This window comes from Capra hircus, chromosome 11 (assembly GCF_001704415.2).
Source record: "Capra hircus breed San Clemente chromosome 11, ASM170441v1, whole genome shotgun sequence".
NCBI lineage: Eukaryota > Metazoa > Chordata > Mammalia > Artiodactyla > Bovidae > Capra > Capra hircus.
This window is the reverse complement of record NC_030818.1, coordinates 70,320,717-70,340,049: the sequence shown is the minus strand read 5'-3', so window position 1 is coordinate 70,340,049 and position 19,333 is coordinate 70,320,717. Positions and strand designations below refer to the sequence as shown.

At 49.5% G+C, this 19,333-nt stretch overlaps 1 protein-coding gene across 1 annotated transcript in view; it reads right to left on the bottom strand.

Moving 5' to 3' along the window:
- ALK (anaplastic lymphoma receptor tyrosine kinase) overlaps positions 1–19,333 on the bottom strand; it is a 728,920-nt gene that overhangs the window by 69,019 nt on the left and 640,568 nt on the right. The window contains exons 10-11 of the mRNA XM_018055482.1: positions 7,577–7,671; positions 7,277–7,405 (exon numbers count right to left, since the gene is read on the bottom strand). Coding sequence (XP_017910971.1) covers positions 7,277–7,405; positions 7,577–7,671 — 224 coding nt within the window. The remainder of the gene's footprint in view (positions 1–7,276; positions 7,406–7,576; positions 7,672–19,333) is intronic.

Genomic DNA, 19,333 nt, shown 5'->3' with positions numbered 1-19,333 from the left:
GGACCTGGAGACTCCCTGCGTTGGGGTAGCAGTGGCTTCCTGTCAGGCTTATGTGGGCCCAGCTCTGGGTGGTGTTTTTTCCATGAGGGGCACTTTGGATTGTTCCCAGCTGCAGGCCCCGAGGCACCCAGCAAGGGGCTTGATACAGAGCAGGCACAAATACAGACTTGTTAAATTAAACTCAGCTTCGTGTGACTTTTTTTTTTTCCCCTGGGACTGATTCAGGGCTCTGTGAACACATTAACTAGAAAGCAATGATGTCTTCTGTGTTGAACACTCAGTTGCATCTCTGAGTGGAAATGCAAGAGAAGTGGAAAGAGAAGATGGATGTAGCCAGTCTGGATGTAGCAGGAGCATCTCCCTAACCGTGGTCAGCAGCTGCGTGGTGTTTGGGATTGTTCCTAATGTGCACGGAAGCTGACAACTTTGGGGTGAGCTGACTTAGTGGGAACCCTGGCTCTGCAGTTGACTGGTAGGGCAGGCGGCATAACCCTTCTGATTATGTCTCCCGAGTTTTAGAATGGGAAAATCACGACGGCTCATGCAGTGCACTTTGGGTCAAGCACCTCTCTAAGCCCTTGACACGGATTCACTCATGTGAACCTTTCATCAGACCTGTGCGATGGAAGCCCAAAGAACATAAGCTCCACTTTTTTTAATGTGAAGAAACAAAGGCACAGGAAGGAGAAGGGAATGGCTTTAAGTAAGTGGCAGAGTTGGGACCCGAATAGTGAAATCTATCCTGGGGGACGGGGTGAGGGGAAAGGCTGTAAGGATCATATAAGTGACCCCAAGCGTACTGAGTAGCTGGAGACACAGGTATGCAGAGGAAAGGGGGCGTCTGCAAACCCATGAGACTCCGCTGCCCAGGGAGGGAGCTCAGCCTCTCTTCCAGGCTTTGGTGCCCCCCTCCACCATCACCAGGTCCCTGCGGAAGTGCTGCCTCTCCTTTAGCCACCAAGCAGCCCCTGGGCCTTGGTGTCGGCCACCTCCTGGGGATGCTGACTGCTCTGGGAGGGACTTGAGTAGCAGGGATCATGAGTGCCGAGTCACGAGTCAGTTCCACGCCACCTGCCTCCCTGGAGCATGGCCATGCTGGCTCCTGGGGAAGGGAGTCTGTGCCCAAATGAAGCATGACAGCCTAACAGGAAGGGCGCCGAAGCTGCTGCAGTGACTAGGACCCATGGGTCTTGTTAGGGCTCGTGATTCCTGCGTCATCACAGCAGACTATAAATAGGTGATAATCTAAAATTAGTGAATGAGAGAACTCGCAGCACATGGCTTAACAGCAGGCCAGCTGAGCAGGGAGACGGCCAGTGACCGAAGGGGTTCCAAGGATTATATCTACAGAATCTGCCCAACTCTCAAATAGGTGCTGCCTCCAACCGAACGAGTGCCAACAGAAGCGCCTTTCGTGTGCACCCGTGAAGGCTGGGGTACGCGGAAAGACGCCAGTTAGCTGCGACGGTCAGCTTTCTTACACGTGCGGGAGTGCATTGTACGCCTGCTGCACTGTTGTGCATGTTAGTGAAGATGCCTCTATGTTCTGTTTAAACAAAAACTGACATTTTCAGTTCAGGGTGTTTCAGAGAAGAGCGATTCCTCCAGAAGACCCACTCAACGTGGGATTCCTTTTAAGGTTTCTTTAAGGAAACTTTGCCCTTCCGAATGTTATCTGGCTTAGGAAACTTTATTTTTCAGGTGATTTTAAAGAAACATTCTTTAGCCTTTTACACAACTGGTATAACTTAGGGCAAGCTACTTCCTCTTTGCAGACATCATGCTCCTCAACTGTCAGTGGGGGATAATATCATCATACAAGCAAATGAGACGATGCATATGAAAGAGTCCTGCATGATGCATGGACGATGCATATGAAAGATCCCCGGCAGTGCTCAGGGATCGTGGTTATTATTGCTGTGTGAAGAGGAGACACAGGAGGCAAGGCCTTTGCTGCCTGAGAACTAAACCCTCGGAGCGGGCTGTATGGCTCTGAGCTTGCCTCCTCCCCATCTCCAGGTCCACGCCTATCTGTATCGAGGATGTCAGGCTGTGGTCTGGGGCTCCTAAACTCTGTTTTAAACCAGGATTTGCTTGTGAGTTTGTTAAAAAGGCAGCGTTTGCCCTTTCATCTTCAGACATGATGATTTTGCAGGTCTGCTAGGCCCAGGAATCTTCATTTTAACCAGGAGCACTCGTGGGTGCCCCCTCACCCTGCCAGGTGAATGAAACAGATGACGTGAGAACACACCTGGATGAACCCTGGGCTGGATCTAGGTCCCCGACAGCCGGCCTGCTCGCTTCTACGTTCGTGCACTCCCAGATGGTCACTGGTTATTTTCCATTAACGATGCAATGAGACCAGGAGTCTAATCCGGGGTCCCCCTGGAGTGAGTGGGCTTCTACCCTTACTTGTTGCCTCCCTCCCAGTTCTCTGGGGGCCTCCTGCCTTCAAAACTGGCACATAGTAAAGAGCCACAGTTAACACAGGGGTCCCAGCTTCGTCTCTGCCTCCAGCCTGGCACGAGGTTGTCGGCAGTGCCCACAGGTGACAAGACAACAGGATTTTCTGGAACCAGATTAGATAGGTGTTTTTTACTGGGCCTGCAGGGCTGGGGTGTGGAAGGCTCTGATGGAAACAAAGACCCCCAGTGAGTGAGAAGACAGTTCTGAGTGAGGGAGGCGGGCCCTGTGAGGCTTGCCTTCCAATAATGCTGTCATCCCCAGAAGGGCTTGCTTGGAGCATAATGGCTCTAGCTACAAATTCTATTAACTCTAATAGTTGTTCTGTGGTGAATGGATAATGCGTTTAGCAGAAATAGACCCAATCAATTTATGTGAAACACATAAAACTTTCTCATTGGAATTGGCATCTGTCCTTGAGTCACAGGAGCGTGTGTGTGGACAGCCTGTCACCCTCACTTCTGGGCACGTTAGCAGTGCCATGGGTTAGTGAGCTCTGGCTCGCTTATACTCTGTCCCTTCAGCCCGCAGAACCACAGAGCTGGGGATGACGAGGGGCCTGGAGACAGTCTACTTTAACCCTGCCTTTTAAATGCAGCAGATTTTTAGCCTGTTTGTGCTTGTGTTGGCCCCGCAAACACCAGCTGTTACTTGGGGCTTTGCTGACAGGCATCAGCCATCAGATGAGGGGACGGAAGGCCAGGGAGAGGTGAGCCCTGCCCCAGGAGCACAGTGGAGGCCAGCAAGTGGAGGCCAGCTGAGGGTTCTGACTCCTGGTCCAGTGCTCTTTTCCACTCCTTTTAAATTGCCATCCCTCCCCCCACCACTTTTGGCAAGAGATGTGTATTCAGAAAACAGTAAACCAACTGTCACCAGCCAACTCAGAGGCAAGACTTTGGCTTGAAGCCAGGATTCTGTGGGTTATGGATACTTGTAGGTTGGGCCGGTTCTCATATAAACTGAGATGATTCCATCCTGCCCTCCTACATAACATGTAAGCTCACAGAAGGAGAGAGAGGTTAGAAAGCTGAGGCAGGGTCCTCAGGCCCAGGGTGGGGATCCTGCCTGTCCTTATCTGGGCTTTTAGAGAGAGAGAGAGAGAAGGTGACAGAGCCTGCCTGCACCTCTTCACCCCTAATGTTCATTACTGCCGGGTGGGGAGCAGGCAGAGAGAGAGGGAGGAAGAGAAGAGCTCTGCACCCATGATCGCATTATCCCAGCCGTTTGGATAGTGTAATTTTATGTGCAAAGCTGACAAATGTAATTTCCCAGCCTTAATACTTGCCCCATTTTCTCTCCCAGTTTCTTCATCTGATTAGCTGAAGTGACTCAGAAGCTTCTGAGAAGGTTCCATGAAGCACCTGGACAGGCTCTTTCCTGCCTGGATGCTCCAGTGGCTCAGCTCTGCCCCATGGGCTGGGGGAGAGGAAACCTCCAGACCCAGAGAGTTAGGCCCTCATCAGAGGGAAGGGCTGGCTTGGGGGATGTGAGGTGTGTTTAGAAATTTGGGAGCTTTGTGAGTGATGGTTTTTGGAAGACCCGACTGGCCTTTGCATTTCCAGGAGCTGCTCTAATGCCTGCCAGAAGGAGAGATGAAATGCCACCAGCCACCTCTGTTCCAGTCGAGCAGAAACTGACAGCGCTGAACTTTGGGGAGAAAATCTTATTATCCAGCCTCCTCCGTCCTTTACAGGGATGGCTGGGAGCTGCTTTGTTTACTGATCATACAGGGCCTCTTGTCTGGGACGCTCTTCCAACTCTTCTCCATGTAGAGTGTTGATCTCTGAGAGGGAGTTGGATACCAAAGTAGTTCAGTTGGCTGAAGGATGCAGACTTCAGGGCCACTTCCTGGCTCATTTTCCCACCAGCTGTATGGAATGCTTATGTTCCTCCCCATCACCTCCCTTATCCCTGCAGTGCTAACAACAGCAGCGGGCCCTGGGCTGGAGTGAGAGCTAGAGGGGTCAGTGCACGGGAGCCCCCCCAGCCCAGAGGCAATCATACTCACTGACTGTTCTTTCCTTTTCTTTCCCCCCAGCCTCAGCCCCCACTTTCTCTCCAGAGACCCTCCCTGGGTAGAAACTCTGAGTTAGGTTAAGCTTGTCATCTACAGATTGGCACTTGCCATCTACCTCTACAAGGGTCACATCACTAGCTGCTGCAACTGCTGACCTTTAACAGTCCCTGAAAGGAGTTCAGGGTGGAGATCAAGAATGAGACACTGTGCTCTGGAAGAGGTGGCAGGACAGGCCATCAGATAGTTAGGTATTTTCAGGAGAAGATTTTATGAGCCCAGTTCTTGCATTTCATCACATCTAAAAAAAGCACTAAAATCTTTCATGGTGACATCTACTCCTTGTGGCTACCAGTAACCTTCACGAGCCTAGCAGTGACCTACAAAAATGTGTGCCCAATTGCATGTACCCCCTTTCACCAATATCACATATACACTGACCTTTCCCTCTGCCTCTTCAGTCTGGACTGCCCACAGAGGAAGTGTGCAAGAACTGTGTTGGGAGGGGAGGTTAGATGAAAGCCAAGAGGGTGGGCCTGTGCATGAACCCAGGGGGTGGCCTGTTTTCCCTGACCATGAAGCTGGGTCCTGGCTAAGTGCCACTCCAAAGGGTTCAGTGGACCTTGTCGTGCAGAAGGTAGGGAGAGGAGGCCCTGCTCCCTCTCCCCTCATTAATCCTCCAGATGAAGACAGACACCCTCACCACGGCAGGCCCATCAGATGGGGAGATGCCTCCTGCTACAGGAACACAGCTGGGAAGGGGTGTCAGGAGCCCGCCTCAGCTCCTCGCTCACCTGAGCTGCTCTCTGATGTGGCAGTGGGCTCCTGGGGAAGCATAGGCTCTGTTTGGTTCTCTAAAACCTGCCCGAGGAGGCTACTAAGGCTGCTTGGGAACGTGTTTGCCTCAGCGTCCTCTTCCTTTTGAGTTGGGGTCACCCTGGAAGGGGTCTAGAGACAGAGCACCGACCCACAGCCACTTGTTGACACTCCTGCCCTGAGGCTGGGGTCAGGCAGCTGAGGAAGGTTGTGTTCCAGCCCTGGGTATCTCCACCCTCTCAGGCATCCACTTTCTTCTAATTTTAGTTGGAGGTGGTGGTGGGGCACTGCCACTTTCGAGCCGCTGCGAGATTTCATTAGTCTGAGTGGGCACTGGACAGACCGTTACTGATCAGCCTTTAAGGGCCAGTGGGAGTTACGTGGCAATAAACCTGGGAGTCAGGCAGGGTGGATGGCTGCCTCCTAAATGCTGGCTGCGAGGAAGCCGCTGCTGACATTGGAGGATTGTGCTCAAGCATCAATCGCCTACAGTCAATCAATAAGTGTTTCTGGAGCCCCTGCTATGTAATCAGGGCTGGTGGTGATAAGAAGTGGGGCTCGCAGTCATGTTTGCTGGGCATGTCCTGTATTTATCACAGGGAGGCAGTGGTTAACCAAGGGCTATGCAGGTGAGTTGCTGGGATGAGGGGTGGGGAGGGTGTTGAATGATTAATAGAAAGCTGCCCCCATCATGTTAGATGTTTTTGCAAACCACAGGGCAGAGGGGGAAGTAGAGATCATGGTTTAGGAGACCAGGTTCCCTGTTGCATGAAAAAAAAAGACCAGATTTTTTGAGGTTCTAGCTCAGATGAAGGGAGGAAAGAGGGAAGGTGATGGGAAAAGTAGCAAACTCTTTCCTCTGGTTTCGCGGCTGGATTAGATCCGGTGGGAACTGAAGGGATGAGAGTTAATCCTGAGACATCATTTCAGGGGGAGGAAAGGAAAGGGTTTCTTTCTTCAAAGACAAAGCAAAGCTAATAATATTTGTTTAATAAGTTGAGGGTCAGTGAATTTAGTGAAAAGACATAGCCTTTACTTTCTTTTTCTGTACTTTGCACTCAACAAAGATTTCACATTAAAAGCAGAAATTAGAGACTATCATTTATCTCTTGCTATCTTAATACAGAATTACCTTTTACAGGAAAGAGAGTATGGGTGGACTGTGGCTGTACCCCTGCCTGTCCGAGTTACTCATGCTGGACGGAGCCTCACACCTCCATGCACCAGCATCCCCTGGGTGATCCCCTCGACCTGCTAGTGTTGGGCCGAGTGGCCTTCATCAGCTTCTCTGGGGCTGATCTAATAATCTTCTAATAATCTTCTCACAGATCTAATAATCTCTGACCAACCTCGTACTGGGTTTGCAGACTCATTCCAAGAGACTTCCTCCTGGTACAGAACACCTGAGAAGTCACATCCATGGTTTAGGGCCAGATGCTGAAGACCCCTGTGTTTGAGGCAGCAAGGGCCTATGAGAGGTCTTCCAGCCCATGGGAGGCTGAACTGAACAGCTTCAAAGGGGAGCCAAGCTTTGGGGAAATTCATTGAACCTGAAGCTTTGGGGGTTTCACCACTGACGAGCTAGTCTGCCTTTGTGCAACAGATATCCTTGACCTTGGGCCCAACCCTCTTTATGAGGAGAAATCAATGGAAAGTTTGCTTTGTTCAGTAAGTGTGGAGTGGTTTTGAAGGACTGAGTTGAGAAACAGATACCAGCTTGCTTCTCCCTTTTGCGTTGGGGCCTGGGTATTTCCCCAGCATGGAGGACAGTTGCTCCTTTGCACAACTTCCAGAAACTTTATTTTCCCAGAGAAACAGCTTCCTGTTAGAGCCCACTAACCAGGGTGTAGGTGATGTTCTTCCTAAAGGTTGACAATTTTATTCTTTAAACGCAGCTCTCCACCCCAATCACAGCATATATATTGTTTTCTACTTTTTGCAACAAAAAATTACTTCACTCAGATATGTGAATTGAACTCTTACCTGTAGGGTCAAAGATGGGGGTTTCTTTCGATGGGTTCACCCAGGGTTTCAGCTCATTGTTCAGGTTTCTCTCAAACAGATTTCTTGACTTGGGTGCTGTGTTCTGTGGAATCTTGTCCTCCCCGCTGACTGTAGAGTAGAGAAGAGCCCATGGGCTGAGTTAAGGGAGGCTTGGCTTAAGGGACAGGGAGGAGTACACCCCAGGGAAGGTGGGAGAGGCCAGGGCTTGGGTTGGGGAGGGACGGTGCGGCTGGGATAGTCTGGGCTGGGGGACAAGTGCCGGGGACAGGGAGCGCTCACTGGTGAGATAGCAGTCCAGGCTGACGGAGATATTGTCGAAGGCCACCACGGCTCTGGATCCTTGTCCCCACCATGCGACAATCTGTAGCCAGAACCTGTACGTGTGTCAAGAAAACACGTGAGGGACGATAGGGGTGTGTCGTGTCTTAGGATTCAACATCCTGCCCAATTTAATTGTCAAGACCCAGCTCGCCTAATCCCAGGGAGGCAGTGAGGGGGAGTTGTAAGTGTCTCCCTACTTTTCCAGCAAAGAGCACTTCCCTCTCTGAGGGACGGCTCCATAGGTTAATGAAATGTGGGGCTTGGGGCCTGAGACCAGGACTCCCCGATAGTCTGAGGAGACTCGTTGTGCTTTCTGTGTGGACAGGGTGGATGGGAGGGCTGGGCTCCATATCTTCTGGTACTCACAGGCAGAGCTGAAGCCATTATTAAGCTACTGAGATGCTACTGTGCCCACTGAGAAAGGCCTCTGTCCCCCATGTGTCCTGCGCTTATTGGTTACCTCAGGTAGCCTGATCTGCCCCTGCCTCCCCTGATTCCTCATTATCCAGCAACCTAAGGGTTAACTCCTCACACAAAGCGGGGTCTCTGGAAACCTGGGGCTTGTTCAGTATCAGAAATGACTGGGGTTGGTCTGTGCAGTGCCTGACTGATTGCTAAATATTAAGTGATTTGACTATGATATTTGGGGGTGTTTGTAAGCAGTACAGAGTGGACTGTAAGTGTTAACAGTAAACCCATGAGATACTGCTTCTTTCCATTTCTTTCACACCCTCGGAGGGTCAGATCCTGGGACTGTGGCCAGGGAAGGCTATAGAGTCTGATAAATGGAAAATACCTTTCATTCGTTTCCTTGGAAGTCATGCTCCTGGAAGACTTCAGTCAGCCAGGCCTGACCTGCTGTAAAGTGAATTTCCTCAGAACTTAAAAAACTCTCCCACCTTTCAGAAAGTCAGTCCTAGAGGACCTGCAGAAACATGCATGGCCTCTGGTGTGGATGTTAAAATATCAAGAGAGACAACCAGTGCCCATCAGTTGGTGACTGGATGAACCACATACAATGCAAAGCTATCCCTGATATAAAGGACTGGGTGTAGTTCTAGGCGGGGATTTCTCGGTGGCTCAGTCATAAAGAATCTGCCTGCAATGCCGGAGATGCAGAAGACATGGGTTCAATCCCTGAGTCAGGAAGATCCCCTGGAGGAGGGCATGGCAACTCACTCCGGTATTCTTGCCTGGAGAAATCCATGGACAGAAGAGCCCGGGGGGCTACAGTGCCTGGAATCTCAGAGCTGGACACAACTGGAGTGACTGAGCACGTAGTTATAGGCTACAAGACAGATGGGTCTCAAAAGCTCCATACTACGTTTAAGAGGCCAGACAGTAATTAAAGACCTCATGACCCTATCCATGTACATTTTTCCATTTATATGAAACATTTAAAGTAGGCAAATCTATAGAGATTTAAAGCAGAGTAGTCAGTCAGTGAGTGAATGGCCACAGGGGTAGAAACCCCCCAACCCCCGCCCTTGTGCCCATGAGCAGATGACATCTTCTCCATATGCAGAAGGGTTAGATGCTGGGGTCAGAGAAGAATTACTGTCTCTGGTGGGAGAAAGACTTGAAATCAAAGGCAAACTTCTATCTAAATATGCATTTGTACACAGTAACTCCATCTATGCCTTCATCTGTCAGGTGAAATCTGCTCACTCACCAACAGTCCTTCTTATTTGAAAGTCACACTTGGATGGTCTCAATCTGGTCAGTTCTAAAGAGGAAATGACCAAGTCTGTTGCACTCATGGCCAACCCTACAGTTCAATTCCAGAAAAATAAACGACCCAATCAAAAAATGGGCCAAAGAACTAAATAGACATTTCTCCAAAGAAGACATACGGATGGCTAACAAACACATGAAAAGATGCTCAACATCACTCATTATTAGAGAAATGCAAATCAAAACCACAATGAGGTACCACTTCACACCAGTCAGAATGGCTGCAATCCAAACATCTGCAAGCAATAAATGCTGGAGAGGGTGTGGAGAAAAGGGAACCCTCCTACACTGTTGGTGGGAATGCAAACTAGTACAGCCACTATGGAGAACAGTGTGGAGATTCCTTAAAAAATTGCAAATAGAACTACCTTATGACCCAGCAATCCCACTGCTGGGCATACACACCGAGGAAACCAGAATTGAAAGAGACACATGTACCCCAATGTTCATCGCAGCACTGTTTATAATAGCTAGGACATGGAAACAACCTAGATGTCCATCAGCAGATGAATGGATAAGAAAGCTGTGGTACATATACACAATGGAGTATTACTCAGCCGTTAAAAAGAATTCATTTGAATCAGTTCTGATGAGATGGATGAAACTGGAGCCGATTATACAGAGTGAAGTAAGCCAGAAAGAAAAACACCAATACAGTATACTAACACATATATATGGAATTTAGGAAGATGGCAATGACGACCCTGTATGCAAGACAGGGAAAGAGACACAGATGTGTATAATGGACTTTTGGACTCAGAGGGAGAGGGAGAGGGTGGGATGATTTGGGAGAATGGCATTGTAACATGTATACTATCATGTAAGAATCGAATCGCCAGTCTATGTCTGACGCAGCATACAGCATGCTTGGAGCTGGTGCATGGGGATGACCCAGAGAGATGTTATGGGGAGGGAGGTGGGAGGGGGGTTCATGTTTGGGAACGCATGTAAGAATTAAAGATTTTAAAATTTAAAAAAATAATAATAATAAATAAAACATTTTAAATCTTAAAAAAAAAATGAAAGTCACACTTGGATGGTCTCAATCTGGTCAGTTCTAAAGAGGAAATGACCAAGTCTGTTGCACTCATGGCCAACCCTACAGTGCCCTCAGGCCACACTGCCCATGATAGGGTCACAAGCCCCATTAGGATAGATATGTGAAGAGGGTTGGTGGTTGGCTGAGTGTGGAAAGACGCATGCCCAGTGGAGGATCCCCAAAGCCTGTTCTCGGACCCCTGGGCTGGATGACTGTGCATGAGGTGTGGGCAGCACATGAACCCAGCTGACTTGCCTGGTCAGCTGTTGGCACCTGGCACTTGCCCCTGAGAGGCATCTTTCATTATGGCCTTGAAAAGCACCCACTGAAAGGATTTTCATTTTGCATAGACCTCTCATGTCTATCCACTGGGTCCTACTTTAGATCTCTAAGGGATTTTAAAAGAAATCAGACAGGAATGCTGCCTTCAAATTCTCTCCCAGTGGAGAGACCACAGGTGTAGAATCAGTTAGAAGGAGGTGGATACCACGTGAGAGCTGCAGGTAAGGTGCCCTGAGAGCTCAGAGGAAGGAGGCATCCCACCAGGCTGGGGGGTGCAAGCACATCACAGAGGAGGTAGTCCTCAGGTTGGTTCTGAAGGAAACAAAGGACTCAAACATGCAGACCTGGGGATGGAGAGCAGTGAGCGGAGGGGGTCTACAGGAGAGGAGCTGGACCAGGGGTGGGTCAGAGCGGGAGAGGGCCCCCCGAGCTCCAGTGTGAGGGCTGTGGAAGGAGGAAAAGATGGTGAGAGGCCCATAGGTCTCATACCCCTGCATCGGGTTTCTCCAAGAGTCTTGGTGAGGTCAGAGCTATGGTTTCCCTGGATCTCCCCAGAGGACATGGTGTATAGATGGACTCTGGACTGGAGCCTGTGTAACCCTCCGACACAGCCAGATCCAGGATTCTCAAGTGACAAGCACGTGCTCTAATAGTGCAGTCTTGCAGTTCCAGAGGTGAAGGAGACACAGCTCTGAGGCAGGAGGAAAACAGGTACTTCGGTCTACTTGGAGAGGCTGACCAGAAAGAACCCTGCTCCCAGGTGGAAGAGCAGGGAGGCCAAGCTGCCTGATGCTCCTGCACAGCAGTGGAGAAGGGGTCCTCTGTCCACCTTCCCAATCCTCCACTCTGGCTGTTGTCTCCTAGTCTCACCTCCAGAGGCCAAGGGGCCAGGTCAGGCACTGGTTTCACTGTTGAGTTGCATCATGGGAGTACCTGCCGGGAGGGCCTTGGGTGCCCCAGCAAGTGACATCCGGTACCTGTGGAGCATGGGGGCGAGGGCCAGAATCCCTGTTACCCCTAACTGAGCCCTTGCCCTAAATGCACATCTCCTCTTGCCCCTCTGCTCTCCCTGCCCCTCTCCTGCCTTCTTTCTTATGACTGAGTGACTGAGAGCTGCAAAGTTCTCAACCAGCCCCTGGGCCTCTTAGCATGGATGGCAGGATGCAAGCTGGTGCTCGAACGGTTTCTAAATAGAAGAGTTTCTAAAGTGCTCTGCAAGGCAACGGCAGTGGCAGCTGCTGTTTAAAAGAGTTTGACTGACACTGAGAATTGCACATATTTTGAGTCAGGAACACTCATAACAATCAGGGAAGACTCAATCAGATGCCAAATCAGATGTAAACATGTGATGCTGCCTCTGTCCACCCAGGAGGCCATGTTGCCAGTTCTTCCCCAATGCTCCAGACTCTAGAAACTCAGGGAAGGGATGGGTGGGACAAATGTGGGCCATGCTGGGAAGCAAAGGAGGGCAGGGGTAAAGCAAGACAGTCTGGGAAAGGGATCTGGGGATGTTGATGATGGGGCAGGACGGGACAGAAGACCCAGTCTGGGAGCTTCTTGTTGGTGGGGGAAATGGCCAAGAGATCAGGTGGCCATCAGGGCCACCCAGATTCAGGCTTCTCTACTTCGGATGGCATCAGATTGTGTGTCTTTCCCAAAGAAGACTCTTGATGGTCCCTCAGACAGCAAGGAGATCAAACCAGTCAATCCTAAAGGAAATCAACTCTGAATATTCATTGGAAGGACTGCTGCTGAAGCTCCAATACTTTGGCCACCTGATGCAAAGAGCTGACTGACCCTGATGCTGGGAAAGATTGAAGGCAGGAGGAGAAGGGGATGACAGAGGATGAGATAGCTGGATGGCATCACTGACTCGACAGACGCTAGTTTGAGCAAACTCCGGGAGATAGTGAAGGACAGGGAAGCCTGGGGTGCTGCAGTCCAGGGGGTCACAAAGAGTTGGACACGACTTAGCGACTAAACAGCAACAAGTGAAGAAGAGTCTGCTCCTGGCTCTGCTCGCTTTCCTTGCTAGAGATGGTGGGAGTCCTCAAGGCTCTCAGAGTCTTTCTGGTCTAACCTACTCTTCACTGTTGAGCCCCCGCAAAGTACAGACCCTAACTCACTTTGCACAGCCAGCCAAGGTCTTGGTTCTTGGGTTTTGCACATATTAGGCAGCCTGCCCTGGGTCTGAGGTGAACAAGGCCCATGCCACATTACTGCCCAGATGGCAGGGGCTGGGTGGTTCTAACATGTGCACAGGTCACTCTGCTGCCCCAAAGCCTTTGCTCTGCGTGGGGAAAGGAAGCAGAGCCTCATGGTTGGCCAAGCCTTGCTTTCCCTCTCCATGGGCACCTTGGTCAGGGAGAAAGAAGAGGCAGCTCCCTGGTGCTCGTCCAGCTCCTTTACGGAGCTGTGCCATTTCAGAACATGGCAGCTGAGACCCTCTGTCCAGCCCTCCACAGTGGGGATCTCATTCCTTGCCCCTCCATGGTCCACACCTGCTCAGCTCTTTCTCTTTCTCCAAAGAAGACACTTTTGATGGCCTGGGTGATGCTGCCTTTTTCCAGCCAGTGGCGTTTGGAGCCTGTTGCTAAAACACGCTTGGCTAGAGATCTTGGTTGGAGCATGGCTTTGCATAAAGAACACATCCCCTGACTCCATCCTTCTTAGCTTTACAGAGAGCCCTGTTGAAAACTGACCTGGGGGTTGGAGGTTTCTGGGAGGCTAGCCATTGGGGTAGAGGGCCAGGTTTAGAGGGGCGGCCTTGGTACTTGTTGCCTCCCAAACATATGGGGCCAATCTCTGCCTGGGCGATGCGCAGGCAACTCACACAGAGCTCAGAAAACACACAATCCTGCTCAGGCATCAGACTGTTAATGGACAGTGGATATAATGCCTTATTTGCTACCCTGCCAGCCTGAGGGACTGAGAAACCTAATTAAGTTCCCTTAATGATTCTAAGTAGCTGACAAAAAGGTGTGTGTCTGAATGTGGACTGAGGGAGTAGGGAGGCTTTGCAGGGAGACTAGAAAGAATGGCCGGGCTGGGTAACAGGCGTTTAATGGATGGCACAGTGTCTTGGATTCCTCAGTAGAGCACTTAGTGTGCTTGGAAGACAGAGCGCGCCACCTCCCTCTCTGCAGCTGGGGCTCATCTGGGCTCTGTCTGCTTAGGATAGGAAGGGGAGGTGCTGCTGAGGAAAAATGCTTCTCCGGTTTCTCACTGTGCACTTGATTTGCTCTGCAAAAGTCTTCCAAAATGGACTGTCACAAAGCTTGGGCCACTGTATGCATTTCTATTAGAATAATGTATGTGATGACAAAGGCCTCTGCACCCATCCTATTATCTGTGTAATTGACTTCAGTTACCGCTGGAAGAGGAGGGGCTGATGGCCAGCCTTGGGGGCCTGGAGCCAGCCCTGGCCAGGATCAGTGTGGCTAGGGCTGGGCTCTTGTGCCCTGATGCTAGGGATCTTTGGCTCTGGCACTGGAGAGTAGGGGTGGGCTGGACATTCAAGGCCAGAGTCATTACTGGGAGATCCCTCTGCCCCACAAGTTCCCACTCACAGAGTAATTTACCATCTCCTGACTTGGTCTCCTCTCCAGGCAAAATGAAACCAAGAACAGGGTTGGCAGGGGAGGCAGGGGCGGGGGGTAGTCAATACAGAGCAATTCCAGGGCTAATAAGGGCCACAGAGCTCTTTCACAGTGAATCTGGCTTCTGTAAGGAAGCCCTTTGGAGTGGAATAGGGGAGAAAATGAATTTTCAGTTCGGCTGTGCAAGCGTGGAGAATCACTCAGACTCTTCAACGTTCTCGGTCCCAGCCTTCCAGGTGCTGTCTCTGCTCATTTTGGAGGCTGACACTTACGAGTCTGGTTCTCACACTTGCTCTGGCATGCCACCCATCAAAAAGGAACAAGGATTTTCTGCCAGACCACATGGCGGGGAACAGCCCTGCGCTAGCTGGTTCCCAGTTTGCTCTTCCACTCTCTCATTCTGGGTCCCGTGTATTGAGTTCTCTCTGGGCCCCAGGCTTTCAGGAGGAAAGCTGAAAGGGAGATCTTGTTTCCTGGAGCCCTGGCCCATCAGGGGAAGTACCTGTGCACAAAAATACCTGTCCCACGAGCTTGAGGGTGTCATGTGTCCCAAGGAAGAAGAATTAATGCATTTTCCCAGGGGGAGAGGGAAAGAGAGAGTGTGTGTGTGTACACTTGAGAGAGAGCCAGCTTCTTGGGCTGGATGTCCCCTTCTGAGTTACTGAGGCTAGATTATCTCTGGGATGCCAGCATAAGAATAGAGCTTATGAAGGAAGGGCAGGGACCTCTGGGAGCATCGTCTGACTTGCCAGGTCACACAGGGAGACAGTAGCCAAGGGAAGATGGGAATTCGGGCCTCTTGCTTCCCAGATCACTTTTTTTGCCATCCCTTGCAGAACCATTGAAATTCATTAATATCATGTATCCTCTTACGTCTTCCATACTGCAGGTGGCGCAGTGGTCAAGCATCTGTCTCCCAGTGCAGGAGATGCGGGTTCAATCCCTGGGTTGGGAAGATCCCTGAAGTAAGAAATGGCAACCCACTCCAGTATTCTTCCCTAAAAATCCCATATACAGAGAAGCCTGGCAGACTACAGTCCATGCGGGGGCAAAGAGTCAGACGTGACTGAGTAACTGAGTATGCACATAGGTCCTTCATACTCCTGGTGAAGTACAACCAGCCCCTGGGAACCACTGGGGGCTTGGAGGGCCATCCAGAGCTGGAAAGCACCCATACCCTCTCATTTCAGAAATACTGGGATACGTGCTTCACCTTTGTCAGGACACACAGGCATTTCCAACACAGGCCTCATCCTCCACTCCTGCTTCTGTGTGGCCTGTGGCTTGAGGCCTTAGATGGTGGTGCTAGAGATGGTGGCAGCCCCCCGTCCCCCGCCCGCCATGGAGAGGAGATCCAGGGGAAGGGTGGTTGCTGGCTCCCTTCACTCAATACAAATATCTTCATGAGAGTGAATAAGTGGCCTTGGCGCTCTGTTTGGGGAGGTAGAGTTTCAAAAGGCAGAGTGACACAAAGAATGGATTGTATACTTGGTGGGACCCCGGGGAAGTCACTGAAACTTGTCAGGTGCAATCTTGTTTTTTTTTTTTTTTTTTTTAATGTATGTAATGTGAGTATTTTCATCAGTTCAGCCACTCAGTCATGTCCGACTCTTTGCAACCTCATGGACTGCAGCATGCCAGGCCTCCCTGTCCATCACCAACTCCCGAAGTTTACCCAAACTCATGTCCATTCAGTCGGTGATGCCATCCAACCATCTCATCCTCTGTTGTCCCCTTCTCTCGCCTTCAATCTTTCCCAGCATCAGGGTCTTTTCCAATGAGTCAGTTCTTCACATCAGGTGGCCAAAGTATTGGAGCTTCAGCTTCAGCATGAGTCCTTCCAATGAAAATACAGGACTGATTTCCTTTAGGATGGACTGGTTGGATCTCCTTGCAGTCCAAGGGACTTTCAAGTGTCTTCTTCAACACCACAGTTTAAAAGCAACAGTTCTTTGGTGTTCAGCTTTCTTTATGGTCCAACTCTCATAGGTTTCTCATAGCTTTTCTTCCAAGGAGCAAGCGTCTTTTAATTTCATGGCTAGTCACTATCTGTAGTGATTTTGGAGTCCCCCAAAATAAAGTCTGTCACTCTTTCCAATATTTCCTCATCTATTTGCCATGAAGTGATGGGACTGGATGCCTTGATCTTAGTTTTTTGAATGTTGAATTTTAAGCCTTTTTTTTTTTTTTCACTCTCCTCTTAACTTTCATCAAGAGGCTCTTTAGTTCCTTTTCACTTTCTTCCATAAGGGCGGTGTCATCTGCATATGTGAGTTTATTGATATTTCTCCCTGCAATCTTGATTCCAGCCTGTGCTTCATCCAATCTGGCATTTCACATGATGTATTCTGCATGTAAGTTAAATAAGCAAGGTGACAATATACAGACTTGACACACTCTTTCCCAATTTGGATCCAGTCCAATGTTCCATGTCTGGTTCTAACTGCTGCTTCTTGACCTGCATACAGATTTCTCAGTAGGCAGGTAAGGTAGTCTGGTATTCCCATCTCTTTTAGAATTCTCCACAGCTTGCTGTAATCCACACAGTCAAAGGCTTTGCCATAGTCAATGAAGCAGAAGTAAATGTTTTTTTCTGAAATTCTCTTGCTTTTTCTATGATTCAATGGATGTTGACAATTTATCTCTGGTTCCTCTGCCTTTTCTAAATCCAGCTTGAACATCTGGAAGTTCTCGGTTCATGTACTGTTGAAGCCTAGCTTGGAGAATAGTATTTTCATAGTGGACGCCTTTCTTTAGTATGGAAGAGTCTAGTTCATTGTTTCTTGTATATATTATTTTCTATTAAAAATCTGTACCTCCTCGAGAAGTATTACAAATTATGTATCTCCTCCTCTCCTCCTCTGCCTTCAAACAAAGATTACTGAGTACCTCCTGTGAGTCAGGCGCTGTGTCTGGAGCTGGGAGTATAGTCGTGCATAAGACATGGATCTTGACCTCAGGGAATATGGACAGATTTTTAATCCATATTATTCACTGGCCATGAGATTTCTAAAGTCCTTATTGGTTCTGCCCCCCACAGAACTAGAGCCTTCACAACCTGAGAAAACATCAGATCTGGGCAGTGAGAGGAATCAAGAAAGACTTTGAAGAGCTGAGTGCCTAGAAAAGAATGGTGGAGCTGGGACAGGAGAATCATTCAGGAGTAGGGTGAGGGCAGAAGTCAAGCTGCTTTGCTTCAAATGTCAGCAGCCCAGGTGTCTCCTCAATTCCAGAATTCGTGCCTGGGGAGAGAAGGGACTGAGAATACACGGATGTGTTTTCAGAGGCACTAAGTTATGAAACACACATGCCTCTGTTGACTTGTAAACCAAGCTGCGGATGTTACCAAGAAAATCTTGAGCAGATCGGAACATCCTGTTATTCTAAAGCGGTTCACTTACTGCTGTTTTGAGTGATTACTTCTTAAACCAGGCTCACAGGCCGGATCTATCGCACCGCTCTGCACTCTTGGTTGTGGAAACTTAGCAACCAAAAGCAACAACTTTTTTCAAATGTCACAGTAAATCAGTGTTAGAAATAGGATTTAGAGCTCGGAATTGCTAATCTACTCCTTGCACCAATGATCTGGGATGTTTTCTGAGAAAGAAACAAGGCCAGATCCTCCCACTGTTGCAAAGAATGTTTGATTTGTATGTATCAATGCCTGGCTGCACACTGCATTGCTAAGATCTCAGCCACACTCTCCCGCTCTTCTGCCTGACCCAAGCCTGTCCTGGCCGATGGTGCCATTTGGTAGGCAGTGGCAGAAGGGGTCCCTCCTCCTCCAGCTCCCCCTCTAAGCTGCACTCTGAGGCTCACAGCAGTTCATATCTGGTCCCTCGAAAGAGCCTCCAACAGTCCCCACGCTCCGGTTTCCCATCCTCCATTTATCTCTGTGTCCAACAGCTCCCTATACCCCACAGCCTGGGGTCCAAAATACTTGACCTCCTATCCACCCTCTCCAAGGAGACTGTTCAGAATTCTCCAACATAGAATCCTCTTGAGAATTCTTGAACCCGCATAAAACATTCCTGACTCTAAGCCTCTGCTTGTCGTGATGGTCATCTCCGGAATACCCTTGTCCCTTTCCCATTTCCCTAAGACCTAAATTGTCCTCAAGGTCCAGCATATATATAATAAGCCCATTTTCTCCATGATGGCTCCCCTAACACATGGAAGTCACTGAGTCACCTAAAGACCAGCCACCTCTGTTGGACCCAGCACAATGCTCTGTGTGTGCTGTTGGCCTCCAAGTGTGTATGCTCCACGTCCCCCAGTGCAGCTCCTGTGACCCAGCAAGAGGCTGCATCATACACCCCTTTCCATCCTCTGTGCTTGAGGGAGGCTTAGTACATAATTGCTGACAAGGTGACAGCCAGTGACACTTCTCCAGTCACTTGATTCCCTCTCTTGTCCATAAGACAGCTGGATCTGACATTTTATGCCAGTGACTTTCCAAATGCGGTTGACCCTCTCAATTTCTTAGGAAACTTGAAAAAAAAAATTCTTGGGTCCAGTATGTGATTGCTCAATCAGAATCTCTGTGCATGGGGTCCAAGACTGCATTAAAGCCAGTTTTCTGCTGCTGCTGCTAAGTCGCTTCAGTCGTGTCCGACTCTGTGCGACCCCATAGATGGCAGCCCACCAGGCTCCCCTGTCCCTGGGATTCTCCAGGCAAGAATGCTGGAGTGGGTTGCCATTTCCTTCTCCAATGCATGAAAGTGAAAAGTGAAAGTGAAGTCGCTCAGTCATGTCTGACTCTTAGTGACCCCATGAACTGCAGCCTACCAGGCTCCTCCGCCCATGGGATTTTCCAGGCAAGAGTACTGGAGTGGGGTGCCATTGCCTTCTCTGAAAGCCAGTTTTCTAGGTAAGTATAATGTTCAGCCAATTTTGGAAACCACTGTCGTAAAATGCCCTGCTAAAGTCTTTTCAAAATACTTTTCCTATTATTTGCTTAATTAGTTAATTAATTTTTAGAAGGAATATTTTACTGAGAGAAATTCTCCCTAAAAGTGAGAAAGTGAGGTTTTGCTACATCATAAAATTTGGGGAATACAA